Source organism: Cebus imitator, unplaced genomic scaffold (assembly GCF_001604975.1).
Source record: "Cebus imitator isolate Cc_AM_T3 unplaced genomic scaffold, Cebus_imitator-1.0 Scaffold58, whole genome shotgun sequence".
Taxonomy (NCBI): Eukaryota; Metazoa; Chordata; class Mammalia; order Primates; family Cebidae; genus Cebus; species Cebus imitator.
Genome location: NW_016107373.1, coordinates 2831215 through 2853820, shown reverse-complemented (window position 1 = coordinate 2853820; position 22606 = coordinate 2831215). Strand labels below are relative to the sequence as shown.

The window sequence follows — 22606 nt, the reverse complement described above, 5'->3', positions numbered from 1 at the left end:
CATGACTCCACCACATAAAGGAAGCCAGGTAGGGGCTGGTGAGAAGGACTGGCCCCAGGGGAATTCTTAGAGGAGTATGCTAACAGTGACAGGCATTCACTCTGTCCCTGAGGCAGATGGCCCCCTTCCCCTGGACTGGGCCTGGCCACCCACAAAGGACCCAGCCTGATAAGCCAGCTCCTGCTTCTTTTTTTTTTTTTTTTTTTTTTTTGCAGCTTTTCGCCATGATCTTCGCGATGTGCCTCTTCCGGGGCATCCAGTAGAGGGTGTGGCCTGAAGCTTGAAGACTCACCCTGCCCACCACTGCCCAGCACCCGATGCCCTCCCCTGCCCCTCTCTGCTGTCTTCTTGGCCCCAGAGGAGAAGATGAGGCCATCATAGATGGTCAGGAGAAGGGGCCAGGGGAATAAAGCTATTTTTTTAACAAAACAAAATGAATACAAAAATATGGACTGAGGTATCCTCACCTGGAGTCGGGGCAGATGCTGTGGACTCTCCACAGAGACCCCAGCGCCTGGCCCAGGATGGAGGCTGCTCTAGAGACCAAAGGAACACCAGGCCCCGTGCCCTCCTTGGTCCAGCCAGACCCTGGCCCCTCCCTCCTCACTGCTCCAGGACCTGATACCAAGGAAGTGAGGATTTAGGCAACAGGGAAGGAGGCAAAAGCCAATCTCCGAGAGGTCATCAAAGCCCAGGGGGCCCCACGGAGACTCAGCTGCCATGGATTGTCCCCGCTTCAGGTCAAGGCCAAGAGTAAGCTGCTGACACAACATTCAAGAATGGCCCAGCTGGCAGGATGTCTGCTTTCCCCTCTGTTGGACTAAAAAATCTCAAAGGCCCAGAGAGGGGCAGTGACCCATCCACAGACACAGCACAGGCGTGTGACGGTTCTGAAAAGCAGCTGAGATGTCTCCAGGCTGCTGTCACGGCATCCAGGACTGTCAGTTCTGCTGTGCACATGCATGCCTGGCCTCAGCATCCCGGTTCCCCCAGACAAGAGAGGGCAAGCTGGCCAGAACTGCCTCCTCCCTTCTCTACAGCTAAGAAAACTCCACTCCTTGACTTCCCACTGCACCCTCCCTCCCACCTCCCCACAGCTCTAAATCCCCAGGAACACACACAAGGGTGCACATCACACCCCCTTGTCCACACTGCCCACCTCTCCCCACAGGGAAGGCCACCCCCTTCCCTGCCCTTCCCCAACTCCCCAGCTCCCAGAGTGGAAGAAATTCCCAAGGCCATCTGGGTCTCCCTCTCCCCATCCAGAACGGAGGCTTGGAGATCCTTCTTCAAGGTCCTGGCCAAGACTTCTTCACCCCCTCGCATACCTCTAGGACAGAGCTTCCTACCTCCCAAGGCAGCCTCCTGCCTTTGGACTACTCTGACTTGAGCATCAACTTAATATACAGAAGAGATTTCTGTTTTTGTGTGCTCCATCCACGGCATCCCACTCACCTGCTCTCCTTCCTGGAGTGTTAAGGTCACACATCGACTCCCCTGAGCCCTCTTCTCTCCAAGCTAAAGGCATCGAGGCCATTTCTGCTGCAACAGGCTTCCTGTCTCCTCACTGTCCACACAATTCTTAGTATTCCCTCCAGGCTTGGGCAGGGAGACTCACAGATGCACACCCACAAGTATTCAGGCCTCAAATTCTAGACAAGTGTTGGCACCTGGATTGCAAGATGCCCCTATCCTGATAGATCAGGGGTGGCTGCTGGAGGGTGTGCTGGTATCCGAGGCTTGGTCTGGGCTCAGTGGGAGATGGTGGTACAATCCTGATGAGTGATATCTGCCAGGCACGGTAAGTTTGATTAGTGATGTCTGCCACGGGCAGGGATAGAAGGAGCAGTGTGAGGTCTGCTCTCTTCTCTCCCCTCTGTCCCTCTTCAGGAAGAGCTCATTCTGTCTCACAAGCCACCAGCACCCTGTACCAGTTTCCAGCCTCCCCTTGGGCTTTCCAGCCACCAGGGACACACGGAGCCACAGCCTAGAGTCCAGTGTTCCCCAGCCTGTACCACCTGGCCCCTTTTGAGATGCAGCCAGAAGCTCTGTGCCTGCTGCAAAGATTCAGGCGGACCGTCCTCCCATCTCCTCCTGCTATGCCCACCAGTGCCAGCCCACCCACCAGTGCCAGCCTGCCCACCAGTGCCAGCCCTCCCACAAGGTCTCTGAGCTCAGTCTTCCCAAATCGTCCCTTTAACAGCTTGCTCTGGCAACCCCATAAACAATACCTGAGCTCCATAGAAGCTAAGCTCCCAAGACCCAGGGGGACCTGCCAGTGGTACTGCGGGCCAGCCTGGGAAGGGCCTGGCGCCTGCTTCTCCTGAACACCCACACGCTTAGCCCCAGCTTCCTGGAAAAGGCAAATGGCTGGTCTGAGAATGACAAACAAACCCAGGCTGGGCAGGACTGAGGCAAATGGCACGACTTTATGGCTCTAACCCAGGGGCACCCCAGGCTTCTGGGGCCCATACAAGCCAGAGGGAGGACCCAGGAGAACGGGCCGGTCACGGAGGGAAATCTGGCTAAGATGGGTTCATGGGCAGATACAAGACTGCACCTCGACAGCTTCCCACGAATGTGCCAAGGAACCCTCAATCAGCCCGGATTCAGCTCCCAGCCAGCCGCTGGCCACCCTCAGCCTGGAAAGGGAAGACAGGCAGTTTCTGCTCCTGTTGGCATCGCTCGGACTGGTAGCTATGTGCAAAGCTGCCTGAGGCCGTTTCTTTGAGGCAAGGCAAAGAAAGCTCAGCGCAAATCAGGCTTGAGCCTCCCTCCAGAGCATGGGGAGGCAGAGGGTTCAGCTGGCTTGGTCCAGATACAACCCACAGCAGGTTCTGGTGGTGGCTGGGGGTGGGGGAAGAGTAGCAGGGATGCCTCTTCGTCTCTTTTCACCCCAGAATACGACGGCACACAACAGAGACTTCCTCGGACCTCACTAACAGGGCAAGGAACAAGACATACCACTCATCACACACGCTGGCCTGTATTGAAAGCCACTTTCCTGCTCCGAAGCTACTGGCTCTTGGAGAAAGGGAATATCTCTTTCCCTTTTGGAGAAAGGGCTGGGGGTGAGGGCCCCTCCCCAGGGTCCCTGTTAATTTCTAGTCTTGGTGCTCAGGCCTTTCCTCAGCCTCCCTTGTCCATCTGTCTATCCATGAGTAAGGGGCCAAGACAAGATTCCCCAAACCAGCTGAGGCCCCAGCACCCCCATCTCCCCGGAAGCCCCCTCCTCCCTTCCCCCATGGGTCATATGTTGAAAGTCTATTTTAAAAGCTATGTTCCTTGCGGTAGATTGCAGAGCTAATTTATCGTGTTTCTCTCCTGTGAGCCCCCTTTTATATGATCTATCCAGAGGAAGTTTTGTAATATAAAACAGGACGCCCACACAGATGGTTTTGCACTGGTTTTTGTGACTGTTTCTTACAAAAAGAAAAAGGAACAAAGAATAAATAGTGACCGTGAAAGGTGGTCTTGATTTGGGGGTGGGGGTAGACTGGGGCAAGGCAGAAGCTTGGCCAGAGGCTGCTGATGGCCGGAGGGAGCTGGGAGAAGAGGCATTCCAGGTCACCCTGAACGGAGCAGAGAGCGGGGCCCACACCAGGCCTTCCTCGCTGGACTTCAGGGCCCTCCGTCCCTCGCCCTCCGCCATCGCCTCCTTCCCGACTTCAAATCCTCCTTGCCTTAGAGCCCCCTGCCCGGCAGGCTGTATGTCTGTCTTCCAGGTCTCATGCCAGCTGCAGCCCCCTCCCTCGCCCCGCCCCCAGGCCCCACTACAGTTAGGTTTAACCAAGCCTCTCGGTATTTTGTGAGCACAGCTCTGTGCAGAGCCTGGCCAGCCCCGTGGGGTAAGGCCACCCACCTCCCATCCCACCGTTGAGTATGGAAGACTGGATGTCTCTGAGTCGCAGGTGTGGAATCCACCTGCGGTTATGGGAGGATAAACCAACCGTAGCTATGAGAGGATCAGCTGGACCTCAAAAGGCCTGGCTCGGATGGGGGATTGAGGCTTCGGCCTGAGGGCACTGCCCGCAGGTGCCACAGCCTGTGGGAGGCAGCAGTGGCTCGTGGCCAAACCAGGGCTCAGCAGCAGGGAGGCAGCTCCTTAGGGAGAGGCACAGGCTTAGGCAGCAAGAGACAGATGCCAGGAGAGGGGCCCTTCCCCAGCGTCCAGCTTCCTACTCGGCTCGGCCATGTGTACCAAGCAGCCTCAGGGCATCCACTGTAACCATGGTGGTGCCACTGCTCTGCTGGGTACAGGCCATCTGGGTGCAGGGACAGCCAGGCAGGGGGTGGACAGGGTGAGGGCCCCAGGCAGGGGCCCACCTGGCAGCACCCAGAGCCGCCTGCACCTGTGGACACGTTCTAGCCATCCCCACTCTGTGCCAAGACGGGAAGTGAGGCCGGGGCCATGGCTGCCTCTCTCCCACACCTGTCCCCAGGGCTTGGGCTCGCCACTTCCGGTGTGTGCCCACGTGCTGGCAGGCAGGAGAGGCTGGGATAGGGACTAACGGGGGGTATACAGCACAGGCTGGGGGGCCCACGGGCAGAGGCAGGGCAGGGGGGTGTTCAGCTCCAAGACAGCCAGTTGTCAGCCTTCGCTAGGGCATTGGACAGGGCTGTGGAGGTGAGGGAAGGCGGCCTGCTGAAATGTTTCCACTTATTTCCCGTGCCGAATTTGGGGGCCACCCAGTCCCACTCAGCCAGACCTTGGGGGCAGCCTGGGCTGCAGGTGCAGAGGGCAGCTTCCGGGAAGCAGGGAGGAGTGAGGGACAGGCTGAGCCCAGTGGCCATCAGGCTTTGGGGGACGAGGGAGCGCTGTAACTTTCCTTCTGCTCCTCCTCCTCCAGCCCCGCCACTTACAATGGCCTCCGTTGGGGCCTGTATGTCCCTTTGTCCATGGGGCCTGTGGGTGTGGCTGCTGGTTGCCTCTGAACTCAGGCTGGTTGCAGGGAGGGAGCTCCCAGGGGATTCCGGAGTCCTGGGGTATAGGCGGAGTGCCCCAGAGCCGGGTCCCAGGAGAGTGGGGACAGGGCTTCTGGCTGTGTGTGGCCCATCCTTGAAGAACAACTGAAAGGGAGGTGCCCTCTCAGACAGCACACCCTGCCTGTGCGCCCTCAGTTGGGCTGTGCAGACGAGCGTGTGTGCGTGTGCGTGTTGTGTGTGTGCTTGCTCACATCATGGGTGTATATGTGTGTCTGTGTGTGTGTTCTGGGTGTGCATGTGGAGAGGGCCAGACTGAGGAGGAGGGGTAAGTTCTCAGGTTTTCTAGGATTACAGGGAAGCAAGTCCAGCCGTTTGGGCACTAGGTTGGCTGGGGGTGGAGGGAGAAGGATGGGGTGTGGTCACAGCCTCTCTCAAAAGCAAGAAGGGCTTCCTGGCAGAGGAGGCTGGGCCTTGACTTAGCCCGCTACCCTCATGACTCCAGCTTGACGTTAGTGTCTAGTGAGGGGATCTGGAGGCCTCCAAGGAAAGCAGGTGTCACTGTCAGGGTGAATAGGGCCGGCAGAGCCCGTCTCTCCCCAAGCCAGCATGTCAAGCCTGAAAGCCCAGGAGATCACAGCATATGGGGAGCCCAGGAGGAAAGGAAGGCCCCCCACCCCCTGCCTCACTGGGGCAGGGCTGGAGCAGGGCAGGGGACCCTCCTGCCTTCCAGGAGCCAAAGGGAAGCTGAGGCCCCAGCGCCACACTGCTCCGGGCATGGGCAGGGCCCTAGGCCCAGCGGGCGGCTAAGCCTTCTTGGGTCTTCGGCCAACTTGGTAATAGTAGTAAATGCTGATGGCGACAAAAAGGAGGCGGCTGACCAGGAGCAGCAGGATCCCCAGGGACATGAGGCCCGTCTCGGCTAGCGTGGCAGTGACCACTGTGGGAGACAGGCCGGCGAGGCAGCAGGGTCAGAGGAGGGGATGCGTCCTGGCGCCGCCCCCCAGCTCAGAGCCTTGGTGTGGCCGTCTCTCTTTGAGCCCAGGGTCCTCCCAGGTGGGAAGCACAGGACCTTCCCCCTGTCCCTGCCAACCCCACAGATGTTTCTGATCTGATGTCTCCCATATGGCAGGAACTGGAGCACCACAGGTGGGGAGGAGGGAGCGCATATTATTACACAGGTGCTGGATACAGTGGGCAGCATGTGGGGGGGCTGCAGGTGGACATGTGTGCAAGGCCACAGATACAGGTGTGTAGATTTGGGAAGCCACAGACACGTGTGTTAGTTGTGCGTGCACAGGTGTGCAGGCACACAGGTAAGCACGGCCAGGTGAGCCCTTATCCTTCTGTCCTCTCCCCAGCCCTCACAGACAGGTTTTCACCTCCCACACACCCGAGTGGCTACAGCAGGCAGGTCAGCGGCGAAGCTGCTCATCAGCCTCAAAAAGTAGGATGCCTCCCTCACTGCCCACCTCAGGACTCACCCAAGAACTGGACCCCGAAGTAGCAGGCTTCGGTGAGCAGGGTCCATCGAATGATGACCTTCTCAGCAGTGTAGAGAGCGTTCCACATGATCAGGGAGATGCCTGGGCAGGGACGAAGAGGGGGCTGTGGGTGGGACAGCCAACTCCCTCCCAGCAGAGCAGGGGGCCTGCTCCTCCCTCCTTTAGCCACTGCTGCAAGACAGCCGGGGTCCTGGACGCCGTGTGCCCGCCTCTACTCACACTCCTCAAATCAAAGCTGTCTGTCCCCCATCCTGTCCCCTCCAGACTCAATGCTGCTGCTTCAGCCTGCTCCTGTCATTCCAAGGCCCTGTGCGACACTGGGCAAGTTACTTCCCCACGCGGAGATGCGATCTCTTTATCCAGTGGGAACACTGAGCTCCTGGTCCCTGTCCATGTCAGGGTCTGTCAGGAGGATGCTGTGTTGACGGAATCTGTGAGCTAACAGGTTACCTGGTCCTATGGCCGGGTCTTCTTTCCACATAGACTCCCAGACAGAAAACCTGAGCCCATTAAGGAATCACTGTAAGGGACTCCCCAGGGGGTGGGGGATGAGCCATACTTTTTAGCAGAAGAACCACGGACTTGGCCTCTAGCAGGCCCCGCCCACCCAGTGTCTGCTGGTACCAGACATGTCACAGGGCGTGTATTTATTTTATTCCAACAACCCTAACTCCAGAGGAGCTGAGCCCTTATTCTGTAGGAAATATGGGGCCATAGAATGTTTTGTAGAAAGGGAGGCATATTACCTATGCTGAGCTTTACAAACTGTAGTTCGAAATCCTAACATACGCATCTCGGGTTAGAGAGGAGACAGAAGCGGTTCAAACAGAAGTGGGGATAAAATGGGGTGGGTGCGAGGGGTTCTGCAGACACTGAATTGATCTGCCTCTCCTCTAGGCTCTGAAATCCTAGGGGGCTGCGCCTGGGCCTCCTCTATCTCGGGACCACAATGCCCAGGGCAGTGCACACATTTATGAGCGCTCCCTGCAGACAAGCTCCACCCCGCTGGGTGTATTCCACTAATGGCCACAAGATGGCAGCACACCCCAGCAGAGAGATTCACCAAAGGCAGGGGTATGGGTTGCAGCATCCCGCCACACAAAGGAAGGGGTACCCCGGCACGGATCCCCGTGCTCTCCTCAGCCCCACTGGGTCTCCCAGCTGCCAGTCACCCCCACCCCAGGGCACACCCCAGCAGTACTCACTGAGGAGGGCACCCCCATAGAGGCGAATAGGGGTCTTGCTGGTCACCTGGGCTCCATCAAAGACAGCATCATAGAGCTGGTCAGGGAAGGCAAGTGCCTGCAGGCAGCGAGAGGGGCTCAGAGATCCCGCTTGGGAGAGGGTGGGGAGTGACAGCTGATGCTTCCCATGGATGCCCTCCTTCCCCCAGGAGCAGGATCAGTGTCCGGGGGGCAGTCCAGGGTCAGGACCTGATTGTCCCCACCCACCCCCATGCTAGTTCAGAAAACTCCAGGGTTCCCGGGACAAGGAGTCAGGACACAAACCATGGGATCTAGTTTGCTCCTGGACAGGGCACAGGTGTGGCAGTGTCAGGAGTCAGGCTGAGAGCCTGACAGACGGGCCCCTGCACCTTCACGAGGGGCCAGGCTGGAGGAGGAACCCCCGGTGAGCCAGAGAAGGGCTGGGGGAGCCACAGGGGGCCAGATTCCGGGGGCTGGGGCTGGGGGTGGGGGCTCACCATGACCGCAATGCCGGAGAACAGCACAGCAGAGACAAACTGCCAGACCCTGAGAGGCGCAGAGAGAAGCTCACAGCCCTGCCCCAGGGCACCCTCCCCTCTCCAGCCCAGATGCCCAGGGATGGCAGCTTTGGGGGAGGTCATGAGACAAAATAAAATCCAGGGACCAGGCCAAATCAGGCGGGGTCTTAGGCTTTTCACCCCTACTCAAGCTTTCCCCTCCCCAAAAAAGTCAGATAAATGCTCACCTGAGCCCCAGAGGCTCCCGAACAGTAAACTTGATTTCATTGCCCAAGACTTGGCTGATCTGTGGACGGAGGGGTCAGAGGCAATCAGGGTGGGCACAGCTCTCTGCGCCCCCACGTGCTCATCCTCCCAGAGCCCTGCATGCCCCGGGACCCGCCTGGGCACCTCAGCTTGGCCAAAGGGTCCCTCAGGCAGGGAGGGTCACATGAGGCCGCCTCCTCTCCTGCTGCCCCTTAACAGCAGGGTTTAGAAGAAGCTGAAAACAGGATGGTGACACATGAACGCCTAGGCCTCTGCCAAATGCAGGCTTGAAGGCTGGTTCTGCCACTTACTGTGTGGCCTTAGGCAAGGTGCTTAACCTCTCTGAGCCTTTCGTTTCGTCATCTATAAAATGGGTTAATTATTTTACAGTATCTGCATCTTCTAGTGCAAATGAAAAGATTATAAAATGATTATGCAGCAGCTGCTGCAAAGCCAGACATGTAATCGGCACTGAATTCCAACCATCTTGTGATTCCCCGGACACTGCCGTTACATTTCTAGGAGAATCAGCCAAGTCCTAGAACTCCTGCGACTACATGGGCTTCAACTAATCTTCTCCCCGAACGGTGGGTCAGCCTGGCCTGCCTAGCGGGTGCTGGAGGCCCCTGCTCCGCGCCCCACCTTGGAGCGATGCACCTCCCCGTCGTCGTCCTCCCCGCCCACGCCGAGGATCTTGCGGGTCTTCAGGCGGCTCACGAGGTCTGTCTGGCTGTGCTTCTTCATCAGAGGCGGGGGCTGCTTGGCCGCCATGGTCTCCTCCAGCCCGGCCGCTGCAGAAGGGCTGAGGGGAGTCACCTGCCTCAGGCCTGGGTTCCTGCCCAGCTTCCAGACCTTACGGGGAGGGGCATGACGCAGGGGAAGACCACCCCCCACGCTGAGGGCTGCCACGAACCCAGGGCAGCAGGGAGAGCACAGCTGGCCTCCACTCCTCATTTGTCAAACGGGTTGAGGAAATGCTCCCCAGCCCCCGTGGCTCCGGGATCCGGTCTGCTCCAGGTGGACAAAGCACACCCCGGCTCACAGGCCACCTGGTGCCTCAGAGCTGGCCCTGGGGGAGTAGGGAGGGCCTAGGAGAGGGCATTTGGGCCTGGATGGCGGCCACACCAAGTTTCGAGGGGGGATGGGGAAGAAAGGGGCCTGGACTCATGGGACTTCAAATCTGCCCAGGCTGAAGAAGGGAACGGGGTGCCCTCATACCCAGCAGAGCCAGAAAAGGCTGCCAGGGGTGTTGGCAAGGGCACTGAGGTGGTCTAGGTACCCTGCTCAGGCCTTGCCCCTCCCAGCCACCAGCGCCCCAGCAGCCCCTCCCTGCACCCCAGGTCTGCCCATGATCCTCCCCAGCCCCCAACTCCGCCACCCGCAGCAACGTCTTGGGCCAGTTGGGAGCACCTGCTGTGTGCCAGGCCCTGCGCTGGGCGACAGATGCAGAGAGAAGCCGAATGCCCGTCACGTCCTTGGTCAGTCAAATCTATGCAGAGGAGACAGAAGTGAAAGCGGGGTGAGGTGAAGCCTCAGAGGCTGGCTCCAGGTTGGCCTGGCTTCTGTAATCACGGCTGCCCTGCAAGATGGGTGCTGCCTCCCGCCATGCTGCAGATCAGGACACCCAGCTCCCGCGGTTTCACAGCCAACCAGGATGAGTAACGGTTCCGCCACTCCCTGGCTCGGGCCGCTTCCAGCATCTCATGCCCAGTGCACCCACCCTCCAGCAAGGCAGAAAAGCCGTCCCCATCTACAGACAAGCTCGGAAGGACCCCGCTGTCTTAGTGCCCTGTGGCCCCAGGCAAATCACCAGGTCTGCTGGCGGCAAAGTGTGACGATGTCCCCAGGTCACCTCCCATTTTCAACACGAGCCCACCGGTGTCTTAAAATAAAGCACCCAAACAAAAGTCAGAACCCAGTACCAAACTGTGGGGTATGTGGATATGCGGCTGTAGCCTGCATCAGCTAGGGAGGCAGAATACCAGGTCACGTGGGGGACAAGCTGTAAAGTTGAAATAGGCTGTCTTTAGTGACTGTGATGTCATTTCCAGGCCAAACAACCCTCCTACAATCCCGGGCTTTAGTTCCTCCTCTACGGAAGGGGGTGGGTACACAGTTCCCCTCCCCACACACAGGCCCCACAGTGACAGGAGACAGTGGCAGGTGGTAACTAACTGTGACCGGAGTCCCACGCCCGGCACACAGAGCCCCTCAGTTAACGCTGCGGGGCGTGCCAGCCATCACGAAAGGGGGCCGACCCCACCCTGCTAGGGAAGCCAGAGCCTAACCTTTCATCACACGGCTCCTGGAGGGCCCACGGCACTGTCCCCACACCTCAGCTGCTAGCCACCACCTTCTGGCGAACCCAGATAGAAACTGCAATTAGCCACATCCGTCCAGCTGCCAGGCAAGGCTGCCCTGAAAGTCACTGAGCCGCTGGTGAGCAGAGCCCAGAACTGGGGTTCCGTCACCTATTCCTTGGCCAAGGATGCTACCTGACCCATGCCCTTCCCCTTCCAGTCTCCCCCTGGCCTTTTATCTTTTAATACATACAGCAAAACTGACAGGGTTTAGTTGCACAGTTATTTGAATTTTAGCACACATATAGATTTTTGTAGCCATCAGCTCCAGATCAAGACAACAGGCAGTTCCACCACCTCAAAAACTCCCTGGCGCTGTCCTGACCACACCTACCCCTCACTCCCCCACACTGGCAACCACTGATCTATTCTCTGAAACGATAGCTTTTGTTTTTTCAAATATGCTACGTAGCCAGGCGTGTGGCTCACACCTGCAATCTCAGCACTTTGAGAGGCCAAGGTGGGCGGATCACGAGGTCAGGAGATCGAGATCATCCTGGCTAACACAGTGAAACCCCATCTCTACTAAAAATACAAAAAATTAGCCGGGCATGGTGGCACACGCCTGTAGTCCCAGCTGCTACTCGGGAGGCAGAGGCAAGAGAATCGTTTGAATCCGGGGGGTGGTGGTTGCAGTGAGCCAAGATCGCGCCACCGCACTCCAGCCTGGGTGACAGAGCGGGATTCCGTCTCACCGTTTCAAAAAAAATGCTACGTAAGTGGAATGATAAAGCATAGCACTTGTTGAGGCTGGCTCTTGTCATAGAGCAGAATGCCTCTGAGATTCCTCCAAGCCACTGCGTGTATCGAGTCCACTCCTGGTCATTGGAGAGCAGCATTCCTGGGGTACATGTAGGAGTCTGCTTGTCCATTCAGTCACCGAAGGCCATTCGGGTTATTTCCGGCTGTACACTATGAATAGAGCAGCTACAAACCCCAGGTTCCTGTGAGGCCGTAAGTTTTCATTTCTCTATGGTAAATACCAGGAGTGGGATTGTTGAGCTGTATGGCACGTCCCTGTCAGACTTTCAGAGAAAGCATCAACCTATTTCCAGAGCGGCCATGCCACTGCGTGTCCCTGGCAATGTGGGGGTGCTCCAGTTCCTCCATATCCCCGTCAACAACAGTCGGTAAGGTCGGTCTCTATTTCAGCCCTTCTGTGAAGTCCTCCTGGCTGTTCACCGTCTCCCAGGCCAGATGTCTTTCCTCCCTCAGTCCTGCTTTACCCCATTCTGCTGTATGGCCTTGTACTCTGAGTCTCGGTTTCCCCATCTGTGAAATGGAGCTGTCATTCCCAGCTCCTAGGGAGCCCGGGGCACAAAGAAAAGCTCAGAGCACTCCACACAGCACCTGCACATTTGCATGAGGAAACCACATTTAGTGAGGTCTGCTGTGGGCCAGGGACGTGGGTGATGGGACGGGCCCCCTATCCTGAAAGAGCTCCCAGCCTGGGCAGGGAGGGGGCACTGATCTGCTAGTCACTGATTAGAGCAAGTTACTTTTCCTCTCTGAGCTCGGGGGTTCTCATCTATGAAATGAAAACAGCCAGCCTCACTTTTCCCCTAGAGCTGGTCTCAGGAGAAACAAAATAACGGACGGACAGTGCTTTAGAAAGATCCAGCTCGCTGCTCAAGCCAGAGGCCTAATGGGTAAGTGCTTAACTGCTGAGGTCGTACCCCGAGTGTTAATCCCACATCCATCACTGCTTGGCTGGGTGGTGGGCTGGTCGGTCACTTAACCGCTACGTGCCTCAGTCTTCCCGTGTGTAGTTGGGAAAATAAGGTGTCCTATCCTATAGAAACGTTGTTAGAATAAAAGACATAATCTCCATGAAGCCCTGGGGAAGTGCCCGGCCCACAGCAAGTCCTCAACGAAGACAGGCGATTATTAGACACAGACACTGCCACCTTCCCCAGCTCTCTCATGTGGCAGAGGCCCCGGGATGGAGGCTGTGGAGGAGCGGGAAATGGGCCTGACTGGCACTTCTTAACTTCTCCGCCCCACTGGGCAAAGTCCCAGACCTCAGTCCCAGCGCACAAGGCTGGCACCTAGCCACTGCCCACCAGGCCCAGGCTGTGTCCACGACCCACCCCGCGGGGTGGAAGCTTCCAGACATTGGACACACTGCTTTCCTCTGCCTGCTGACCCCTCTACACCAACACACACACATATGCACACCAGACACACACCACACACACATGCACACACCCCACACACACACACCACACACACATGCACACACCCCACACACACACCCCCCACACCACACTGCACACACCCCACACACACACCCCACACACACATGCACACACGCCACACACACACCCCCCTACACCACACTACACACACCCCCCTACACCACACTACACACACATGCACACACACCACACACATACCACACCACACACACATGCACACGCACACACACACCACACACCCACATACACCACACATGCACACCACACACACCATACAAGCACACACATGACACACGCACACACACACCCCACACACACACCACACACACACACCACACACACCACACATGCACACACACCACACAAAACCACACACACCTACCACACACACGTATACCACACACATAATACACACACACTACACACACACGTACACCACACACACCCCCCACACACACCACACACACATACACCACACACACACCACACAAACCCCACACACACACCACACACCACACACACTCCCCACACACACCACACACACATACACCACACACATGTCACTCACACCACACCATCCCCACACACACACCACTCACACCACATCATCCCCACACACACATCACACACACACCAGACACCACACACACCATCCCCACACACCACACACACCACATCACCCCCACACACACCACATACCACACACAACCATACACACACCACACACAGTGCGCTACACACACACACACACAAACACACACGCACACACGCAGCATTCCCCTCTGCACCCCAGGCCGGAGCCAACAACAGTTGCTGTGAATCAAAGGCTGTGGGACGTGTCAGTGCCCACCCGCTGGGGCTGGGTACAGAGTGGGCGCTACAGTGTCATGGACAGAATCACTCGTGGGTGGAACAAGCTTCACCCACAGGCACTGCCATCAGACGTCTGGGCTGGTGAGGCCCACTGTGCCCACTCCCCAAATCCACTCTAACAGGGAGGTCATCACTCACAAAGGGCCTCTGTGGCCCCCGCAGAGAAAATGGAACCTTGAACTTTACTTCCAAGGAGGAGGCCCCACACCCGCCTTCCCGCACAGGAAACTGTTCTGAGACCTGAGTTCTGTCCCTGCTTCACCCCCAGGACTGCGCGCTGCACTGATCAGATCCACCCAGCAGCCGCTCAGCCGCCCCACCCGCAGGGCAAGCCGCACGCCCCTCAGGCTCCCCTTGCCCTTCCTCTCCTTCACTGCAGGTGTTGACTTCAGCCCTGGCACCGTTTTAACCTAAGTGAGGACAGAGGACTCCACTGTGCATTATGGCCAAACCCTGGCTTTGGGGTAGGGGGACCTGGGTGTGAGTCTTCATTCTGCCCGCTTGCCATTTGTCTGGCTTTGAGCGAGTTGCTACAGCTCTCCTAGCCTCAGTATCCCCTCTTGTGAGATGGGGGTAAAGTGAACCCCTCACAGAAGTGCTGATGGAGAGAGAAAGAAGGAGTGCAGGCGGGCACCCATGGGGAAAGTGCCCTGCCCAGGGATGAGCCTGGCCTTCCTTCTTCTTCCCTTTCTCCACTCAGCCATGCACAGTGGAAAAAGCCTGCTGTCGGCACCGTGAAGATTCCTGTCCCACCCCACTGCCTTCTAAAGGGCCCCTGGGGTTTCCCCAGGAGCGAGGCTGCGGGAGGCTGGGGCAGCCACAGCAAGCAGAGCCGCCCTCCACCCACACCACCTGTCTGGCAAGAAGGGAGGACGTGGCTCCCAGGGTGCAGGCCTGGGATCCCGAACCTTTTCCTTCTGCCCTGCCAGCCGCTCTCACCCACATTCCCAATCAGCTAGAAAACCTTCCAACAGTGGTTCTCCCTGCCCACCCTTTACGTAAGTGGGAAGGTCCCCGGACACTCTGTCCCCCGCCATGCTCCTTGTTCCTCGAAGCTTTCTGCATAGCCCCTCTTCCCAGGGGCCCTCCCAGGGCACTAGGTCCTCATCCTCCTCTGGACTCTCACGGGTCTCAGTGTCTGCAGCCACTGGCCAGTCACGCCTCTACTCCTGGTCATGTCCTGGCAGTTTGGTCCCCAAGACCAACCATGCTGAAGGTAGGGCTTGTACTGTGCTCGTCCACATATCTCCCCCTGAGGCTGGGGCACACAGTAGGCACTTTGTCAACACAGGTGATAGCAGCTGCCGGGCTAAGCCAACCAGCACACTCAGAAGCCCACAGGTGAGACGTGCTGGGCCGAGGGGAGGCTGTGCCCCAGGCCACGCGGAAGCTGGTGGCGCAGGGCAGGAAAGGGCTTTCCAATCAGGCCGAGCTGGGTTCAAAGGTGCACACTTTCTGTTGATCAGGTGGACCGGACGAGCAGTCTTAGCCGTCGGTTCAATGGGAATCACGCAACAGCATCTTACTCGCCTTACTCGTGGGGTGCTGAAGGCTCCAGGAGACGGGATGCAAATGCTTTCGGCAGAGGGCCTGGCAGAGGGGGTCCTGGGCAGCAGTGAAGGTTAGAGGACTGGATGTCCTCGTCCCCACCACCTCAGGAAGCTGTGGATCACTAGCAGGGGAGTGCCCCAGGGCAGGGATTTCTCTGAGTCTTGCTCTCTGAGCCTGGGACAACTCCAGTGAGGAGCTCAACAGCCATTTGTGATTGAATGAATGAGTTGGGAGGAGAGAGCGCCCTCTTTAGCCGTGATCTGACTCCCTGCAGTCCCTCCCACCTCCCCATCTGCTGCGGAATCTGAGGTCAGGGAAGAGCACCTCCACAGGGACCCCAGTGGCAGCAGGACAGAGGGGGAGAGGCGGGAACAGCAAAGCCCCCAAGACTGAACCAACCAGGAAGAGAGGGGCTTGTTGAGGGTACAAGAGTCAGGCAAGGATGACAGACAGGGAGGTGGTAGGCATATTTGTAATGATTGGGAAAACTTGGGCTCAAATCCCTACTCCTCTTCCTTGCTCTGTGATCTCAAGAAAGTTACTTAACCTCTCTGAGCCTCCATGTCCTCATCTGTGAAACTAGACTACTACTTCTACAAAGCCCACAGGTTTGCGATGTGTAATGGTGAGAAAGTGCAGCTGAGGAGCCTGGCCCCTGGTGTGTGCTCTATAAAGGACAGCCATTAATAACATGAGGAAGGCGGCTACCCAGGCTCTGCCCTGGGTAAATCAGATGGGACTGGGCATCATTCCCATGCTGATCCTGCAGGACTTCCCCAACCCCCTGCATCTTTCCCAGGAAGCCTGGTTTCCATAGAAACAGATGGACTGCGGAGCTGTCCCCAGCATGGAGACTGTGCCCATGAGGGCTGGCTTAGGAAACCTGACTGGCCGGGGGAGGGGGAGAGATGATGAGGGGAAGAGGAAGGGGCCTAGAACATCCACCAGTGGTCAAGCCTCCCCGGGAGTCAACGGGGAGCCACTGCTGGCTCGTACCCCAGCCAAAGAGCCACTGCCTTTCCAAACAAGAGCCTCTGTTACCGGGGCAGGCAGCACACCTGTTCCTCCACACCTCATGAGGAAGACTGCCCGCAGGGCCACCTACGCCAGGGCTGGAAGGAGGGAGGCGCATACTTCAAGACCAGGAATCCCCTGCCATCCCCACCAAAGCCCTGTGAGAATGGCCATATTATCACCCCCATATTACAGATAAGAAAACAAAGGCTCAGGTGACTTATTTGAGTGTCCCCTGGGGTAAGTAGCAGAGGTGGCCTTCAAGCCAAGGTAACTGTGCTTTCACTGGACATCCTGGGAGGAGCTGGTGTGTGCGTGCAATGTGTGCAGTGGTGGGGGTCGGGGGGCGTTTGATGGACTTGACCCATGTAAAGAGCTGAGCTCTAAGCCACCTTCTCCATGGCAACTCCCCCGGAAAGTCCCTGGTGGCCGTCAGCATCTGGACTCCTCTGGGGTCCAGCCTCCCTTGGGTTAAGGCCCTGCAACTCCAGCAGGACTTGGGAAGGGCTGCAGGGAGACCCATTGTTCTGTTAACGAATAGCTGGAAATGGGTTCTGGGACAGGGCAACGCAGAGTTGGGGGCAGGGTGCTGGCAGTGACAGCCAGAGCCTCAGGGCCTGGCCAGAGAGAAGGCGAGGCAGGAGAAAGTCTCTGCTCCCTGAGGGGCGGGACAGAACAGACGATCCAGAGCCTGCGTCATCGCTCTGGCTTCGGTCCCTCCAATGCCTGCCATTGGCCCCTTATGCAAAATGGGGTCTAGAGACGCCCTAGCCAGGAATCCATCGCCTGGGCCCTCAGGCAGTGAATCCACTTGTCAAGGGCTGTACTGGAGGGGCTTGGGGACTAAGGGACCTGTGTTCAGATCTTGGCTCGGCACTACTAGCCTTGTGCCTTTGGGCAGACAAACCCCTCTTCGAAGGAGCCCCCCTTCCTTCCACTGTAAATAGGGTGGTGGTCCCTGAGTCACGAGGCTGTTGGGAGCCTGAGAGCTCATCTAGAAGTCACGGGACACAAAGGAGGCTTTATGAAAGCGGTCGCACTGCGGACATCCTCACAGGGGCCTCGGGGGTGCAGGTTTCATCAGGGGTGTTCTAAGGAGGAAGGCGAGGTGAGGCTGCCCGGTGGCTGGGCCTTGGCTGGCCCCAGCTGGCTTGCTGTCAGGCCATCCCTCGAGAGCATCACTATGCTAGAGGCTGGGGCTGCCTTAGTCAGTGTTGTCTCTCAAGCAGATCCTGAGCCAGGGGAGGGCGGCGCTGCATCATCCGTCTCCCTCATCATCTCAGCATCACCGCTGCGCTCATGTCCAGGCTGCTGCAAAGAGTAAGGACAGAGCGGAACCGGCCCGGAGAGACGGGTGCAGGATGGGAATCTCGTGGCAGCGGCAACCCCGTCTCCATGACACAGCTCTGCAGCTGACAGAAAGGTTCCACGCCCCATTTCCAAGAACCTCCAGGAATAGGAGCCCTGGGATCTGGCAGTAAGCCGGTTTGCCCTGGAGCTGGAAGGTGGCGGTGTGTCCTGAGTCGCTGGGCTCGGAGACAGGGCAGCTGAGGTCACAGGCAGATTCTGCCATCACTGGTACACCGGGGCCTGTCTTTGGGGCTCAGTTTCTTTGTCTAAAGAAACGAGTGTGCTCTCTAGAGCCCCTCCCAGCTCTGCCTCACAGCGACCACACTCCAGCTCCCTGCTGGGCGCCAGCTCAAGCTCTCCCACCCCCCAAGTCCTGCCACCCTCAGCCTGGACCGGCACACGGGTCCTATCTTCCTACTCGTTTTTTTTTTAACGGTTCCAATTTCCAGAAAGGCAGAAGAAAGCCCTAACTTTCATCAGAAACATTTCCAAAGCTTTAGGGACAAATATGAACATTCCTACTTTGTCAAAGAGGGCGAGAGGTGAGGGCGGAGCAGGTAGCAAGGAGACATCCCTGGGGTCCTCCCCCAGGGCTCTGAAAGTGCTGGTGTGGGCAAGGGGGTCAGGCCCTCTGATAGCCTCTATCACCGCTCAGAAGTCACTGGGAGGGGTCTTCCTGTCCCGATGGTCATTCACGCAGCAAACCACAGAGAATTCCTGTCCTTTGCAACCCAAAGAATAGGCCAGCCTGCCCCTTGGCCCAGTGACCATGTCAGGGCCCTTAAGGGCAGCCAGTGTCGTCATCAGGACAGCCTGGCTTCCAGATCCTATGGGGCTAGGGGTCTGGTGAGAATCCGGCAGGCACCGCCCTCTCCTCCCCGCCCACCACTCCCCTCGTGCCCCTCCCCCACCCCGTGGCTGCTCAGGAACTTGGAGGGGAGGAGAGGAAGGTGGGAGACGAAAGGAGAGGAGCTTCCTCCAAGGGTTGTTCCACCATTTTGAGCCCATTTCATCAAAAGCAAGTGGTGATTTGTCTGCTGGGTGGGTTGGGGGAGGCAGGTGGAAGGGTCCCTGTCCTTTCCCAGGATAGGATGGGCCGCCACCAGAGTCCAGGACTGAGTGTCTCCCCAGTGCTGGGGCACTGGCTTAGTGCTTAAAGGACTCGCTCATGACTGAAAAGGCCTGTGCTTCATCCTGGCTCTGCCACTTATGAGGTGCATGCCCCTCTGCCAGTGACTCCACCTCCCTGAGCCTCAGTTTCCTCATCTGTTAAATGGGTGTAATAATGACACCAACCTCTCACCGGTGAGAAGATGCTCAAACAACATCCAGCACAGTGCCTGTTTTGTAGTTCATGGTCAATAATAATGCTGCTTGTTATTTGTAGACTAGAAGACTCCACTTCCTTGCCTCAGTTTCCCCCTTGACCAAATCTGCTTCAGAGCAGGTTCCCTTCTAGGGATCATGAGCTGGGTCAGAGTGGGGTGCTCAGAAAGGAGTGGTCATAGGAAGGAAGTGAGGTGAGAGAGAGCAAGGGTCACTTTGGGGCGGGAAGACGATGCTTTGCTGGTCCTGGGAGGGGCCCAGCCGGTGTGCCAGGATGAACAGTGAGACACTGGGTGCAGGGGAGGTATTGTGAGCCAGGAATCAGAACATCAGGCACCCCACCCTGCAGTTGCCACTCCCAGCCTGTGTGTCCTGGGGTGACGGATACACTGTCTCTGGGCCTCAGTTGTCTCACCTGTGAAATGGGAGGAACTCATCCCTTCTCTGTCAGCCCTGCCTCCTGTCTCTTCCTCAGCCTGTCACTCCTCCCAGCTGCAGGGCAGGCACATTCCAGCCTCAGGGCCTTTGCACCAGCTGTCCTCTAGCTGTCTACACGTTCATTCCCTCAAAGCTTTAGTTCTAAAGTTATCTTCTCAAGGGGGCCTCCCTGACACCCTATTTTAAATGACAGTCTGGTCCCTGGCCTCAATATCCCCAACACAACTTTTCCCCTTCAGCTCTCAGTATGCTATATAATTTGCTTCTTGATTTTATTAGCTATTTCCCGCCCCACCCCCCACCCACCTCTGCTTTTAAGTGTCAGCTCCATGAGGACAAGAATCTCTGTTTTGTGCACAGCTGTCTCCCAGGGCCTGAAACCGTCCCTAGTACTTCGCTCCATAAGCCATTTTGTGTGTAATGCTCACAAACACTTTGTTCAAGAAGCAAAAGTAGAGGACAGCCCAAAACAGTGTGACAGTGGGGCGCTCGTGTTCATTCCAGCCCCCTCCTCCCACACGCCTCAAGAGGGGCAGGCCCTTCTTCCCACAGAGGTGGGGCTATCAAAAGAACTTGGGGGGCTGGGTATGAACTGGAGAAACCACAGGGGGCCTGGAGGCAGAGCTGTGCAGAAAATAGGTGGGAGTCCTGGAACCGGCAGGTGATGACAGCTGGACATGGGTGAAGGGGCTTTGAGCCTCAGCCCCTCACTGCAAATTTGGAATCGGGGAGGAAGCTGACAACATGTGACTGGCAAAGAAGCGGTCAGGGCAGGGGGCTACCAGGAAGGTGGGGACAGAGGGGGCCTCAGGAACGAGACGACCCATATTACAGATGGGACAACATATACCTGGAGAATAGTCTTATATCTTAACAGCCCAAGAAAAATCTTTTCTCTCCTTTACGCCTGGGACTGAGGCTAAGGGGTGGACAGTGCCCCCTCCTGGTTCTGCAACAAAACGACCCCCGCGTCCCTGGGATCTGCGGGCTGCAGGTCCTGGTCCCCTCTCCACAGGCCGCCAAGGGTGGAGGTCCAAGGATCCGCATAGTTGGGGTGGGCAGCCCCGGGACTTCTCCCCGCAGTCCCGCCCCCGTCAAGAAGTTTGTTTGAAAGAAACCAACCAGGAAGTGCGGGTAGTGGGGCGGTGAGGCGGCCCTGGCCAGCTGCTCGGAGCTTTGGAGGAGCCTCGGGGTTCTTGGCCTCCGCCCTGCTCCTGCCCCAGCCTCCATTGCTCGGGCGGAGAAACCCACGCCCCCTCCCCAGCACCAGGAGGTGGCGGACCGCGACTAAGTCGGGGCGAAGGAGGTAGAGCGAGAGGACCCAAAGCAAGAGCCCCGCCCTGCGGGGCGCTCCGGGGTGGGCGCGGCGTTCTGGCCCTTCCTCCACACAGCCTCCCCTGGCTAGGTGCGAGTGTTCTGCCACGGCAGCGGCCCCGGCCCACCCAGCGCCCGGCCACTGGCCCCACACTGCCCCCTTCCTGCAGATCGCGCGACTTCAGGTAGAGTGGGGGGCGTCTCTCTCCACCTGTGCGTCCCCTACCCACCCTCTAACTGGGATCGGGTGCGGCCTGGGTTTCTACCCGCCCCTTTCGGCCTGGGGATGGGGGACTCTCCCGGCCTCGCCCCTCCCCCTCCAATCTGTCCCTGATATCCCCGCTCCCGACACTCACCCACTTTCTGAGACCGGGGCCTGAGAGCCGGTGTCCCCCGGCGGAGAGCTCCCAGCCGTTAGGCGGCCCCTTGTCCTCCGGCCAAGCGCCCCTGCCCCCAGTCCCCGCCTCAGAAGGTCGGGGTAGACTTGTAGGCAGCGGGAACTCCGCCACCACCTCCGTCCGCCGCCCTGCGGGGGCAAAGACTGGGGGTAACTCGCAAGTTTGCGCCGCACACTCCTCCGGCCGGGAACAATGGCGGGAGGGGGAGGGGACAGAAAACCGAACGCGGGGGACAGAGTCAGACCCCAGGGAGGCAGAAACTGCTTTCGCTCGGTTTCTCCCTTGCTCCGAAGCAGAAAGCTCCAGCCCGAGAGGCGGAGGCCGAGGAGGAAATAAGCAGGCTAGGAGGAGCGCGACCGCCAAGCTGGGGGAGAAGGGAAACCGAGTCAGAGGGAGGGGCGGCGAGGGGAGAGCGCGCGGGGGAGACAGAAGGGCCTGCGGGACGGCGTTTTGGGGAGCCGGGAGGCGACCCCCTGGGGTCCCGGCGGGCGCCGCGGGTGCCGCGGTGTCCTGGGGCGCCTGGCTAGCGCGCGCGGCGTCCCGGCCGCCCCCCTGCGGTCCGGGCGGCCGCAGGAGCCCCGTTGGGCTGCGCTGCGCAGGCGGCGGGCGGCGGGCGGCGGGAGAGGAAAGTCCGCGGCTCGGAAGCGGCGACAGGGAGCAGAACTTACGGGCCTCGCGCGTGCCGGTGCCAGGCTGCGCGGAGCTGGTGCCAGGCGGAGGCTCCGGGTTCGGGCGCCTCACATCGCGCCGAACGCGCGGGGACGGGCAGTGCAGGGCAGTGCAGGGCAGGGCCGGGCAGGGCAGGGCCGGCTGGACTGCGCGCGGCGCCCTGCGCGGCCGGGGCTTACCGAGTCTGGCGGCCCGAGCTGGTCCCTCCTCTCCGTTCCGCGCACAAGCCAATGGCGCGCCGTCCCCTCCCACGCGCCGGGCTGCCTCGCCCCCAGGGTGGCCGCCGGGGCGGGCAGGATGGGGGTTGGCGGGGAGACCGGGCTCCCGGCTCCCCCGCAAGGCTCTCCCGGGGACCGCCTGCAGGGGGCGCACGCGCGCCCCGGGAGAAAACCGGGGAGAAAACCGGGGAGGAAACCGGGCAGGGAGGCCCTGGGGTGGCCCGCGCCGCCAAGGAAGACTTTCCTGGCAAGTTCTGCAGACAGCGCCCTTTTCTTGGGACGATCAACGTAGATGGGCAAACCACACCATCTTAAACAGCCTTGCGGTGTCTCCCGGGCCAAGGCCGGTGTCTAAAATGGAAGGCACTGCTTTGACTGGTGGTGATACCCAAGTGTGTAATAACACAGTCACGGCAATAGTCACCGTTTGCTGCGCACCCGCTGGTGCCAGGCACCATATGCTACAGGAGGTACAAGTATTAACTCATTTGGTTCTCACA

The 22606-nt window shown here is 58.7% G+C and overlaps 2 protein-coding genes across 13 annotated transcripts in view; one reads left to right on the top strand and one right to left on the bottom strand.

The window, feature by feature from the left end:
• TSPAN18 (tetraspanin 18) overlaps positions 1-1567 on the top strand; it is a 204276-nt gene extending 202709 nt beyond the window's left edge. For all 6 annotated transcript variants that reach the window (XM_037738873.1, XM_037738874.1, XM_037738870.1 and 3 more), the window contains one exon: positions 216-1567. In XM_037738873.1, the coding sequence (XP_037594801.1) occupies positions 216-263 (48 nt within the window). In that variant the 3' untranslated portion in view covers positions 264-1567. The remainder of the gene's footprint in view (positions 1-215) is intronic.
• A 1824-nt stretch (positions 1568-3391) lies between these two features.
• TP53I11 (tumor protein p53 inducible protein 11) lies at positions 3392-22190 on the bottom strand. Of its 7 annotated transcripts, none has more exons than XM_037738875.1 (9): positions 22068-22190; positions 21178-21347; positions 9808-9886; positions 9040-9199; positions 8379-8437; positions 8131-8179; positions 7634-7730; positions 6408-6509; positions 3392-5863 (listed from the first exon to the last, which is right to left on the bottom strand). In XM_037738875.1, exons 4-9 carry the CDS (start codon positions 9166-9168, stop codon positions 5730-5732), a joined length of 570 nt encoding a protein of 189 aa, XP_037594803.1. In that variant the 5' UTR covers positions 9169-9199; positions 9808-9886; positions 21178-21347; positions 22068-22190; the 3' UTR covers positions 3392-5729. The 7 variants fall into 7 exon arrangements, with proteins under 7 accessions (XP_037594803.1, XP_017384880.1, XP_017384876.1 ...); XM_017529391.2 differs by lacking the exon at positions 22068-22190 and adding an exon at positions 21888-22045 and having other exon boundaries at positions 9040-9188; XM_017529387.2 differs by lacking the exon at positions 22068-22190 and adding an exon at positions 21888-22044.
• Between the last annotated feature and the right edge of the window lie 416 nt (positions 22191-22606).

Bases quoted from the DNA above. Each gene is read 5' to 3' on its own strand.
- TP53I11 (XM_037738875.1), bottom strand. From the start codon at position 9,168: ATGGCGGCCAAGCAGCCCCCGCCTCTGATGAAGAAGCACAGCCAGACA. The intron at 8,438-9,039 runs GTGGGGCGCGGA...CTCCGTCCACAG, and splicing joins GGGAGGTGCATCGCTCCAAG to ATCAGCCAAGTCTTGGGCAA. The intron at 5,864-6,407 runs GTGAGTCCTGAG...TGTCTCCCACAG, and splicing joins CTTCGGGGTCCAGTTCTTGG to TGGTCACTGCCACGCTAGCC.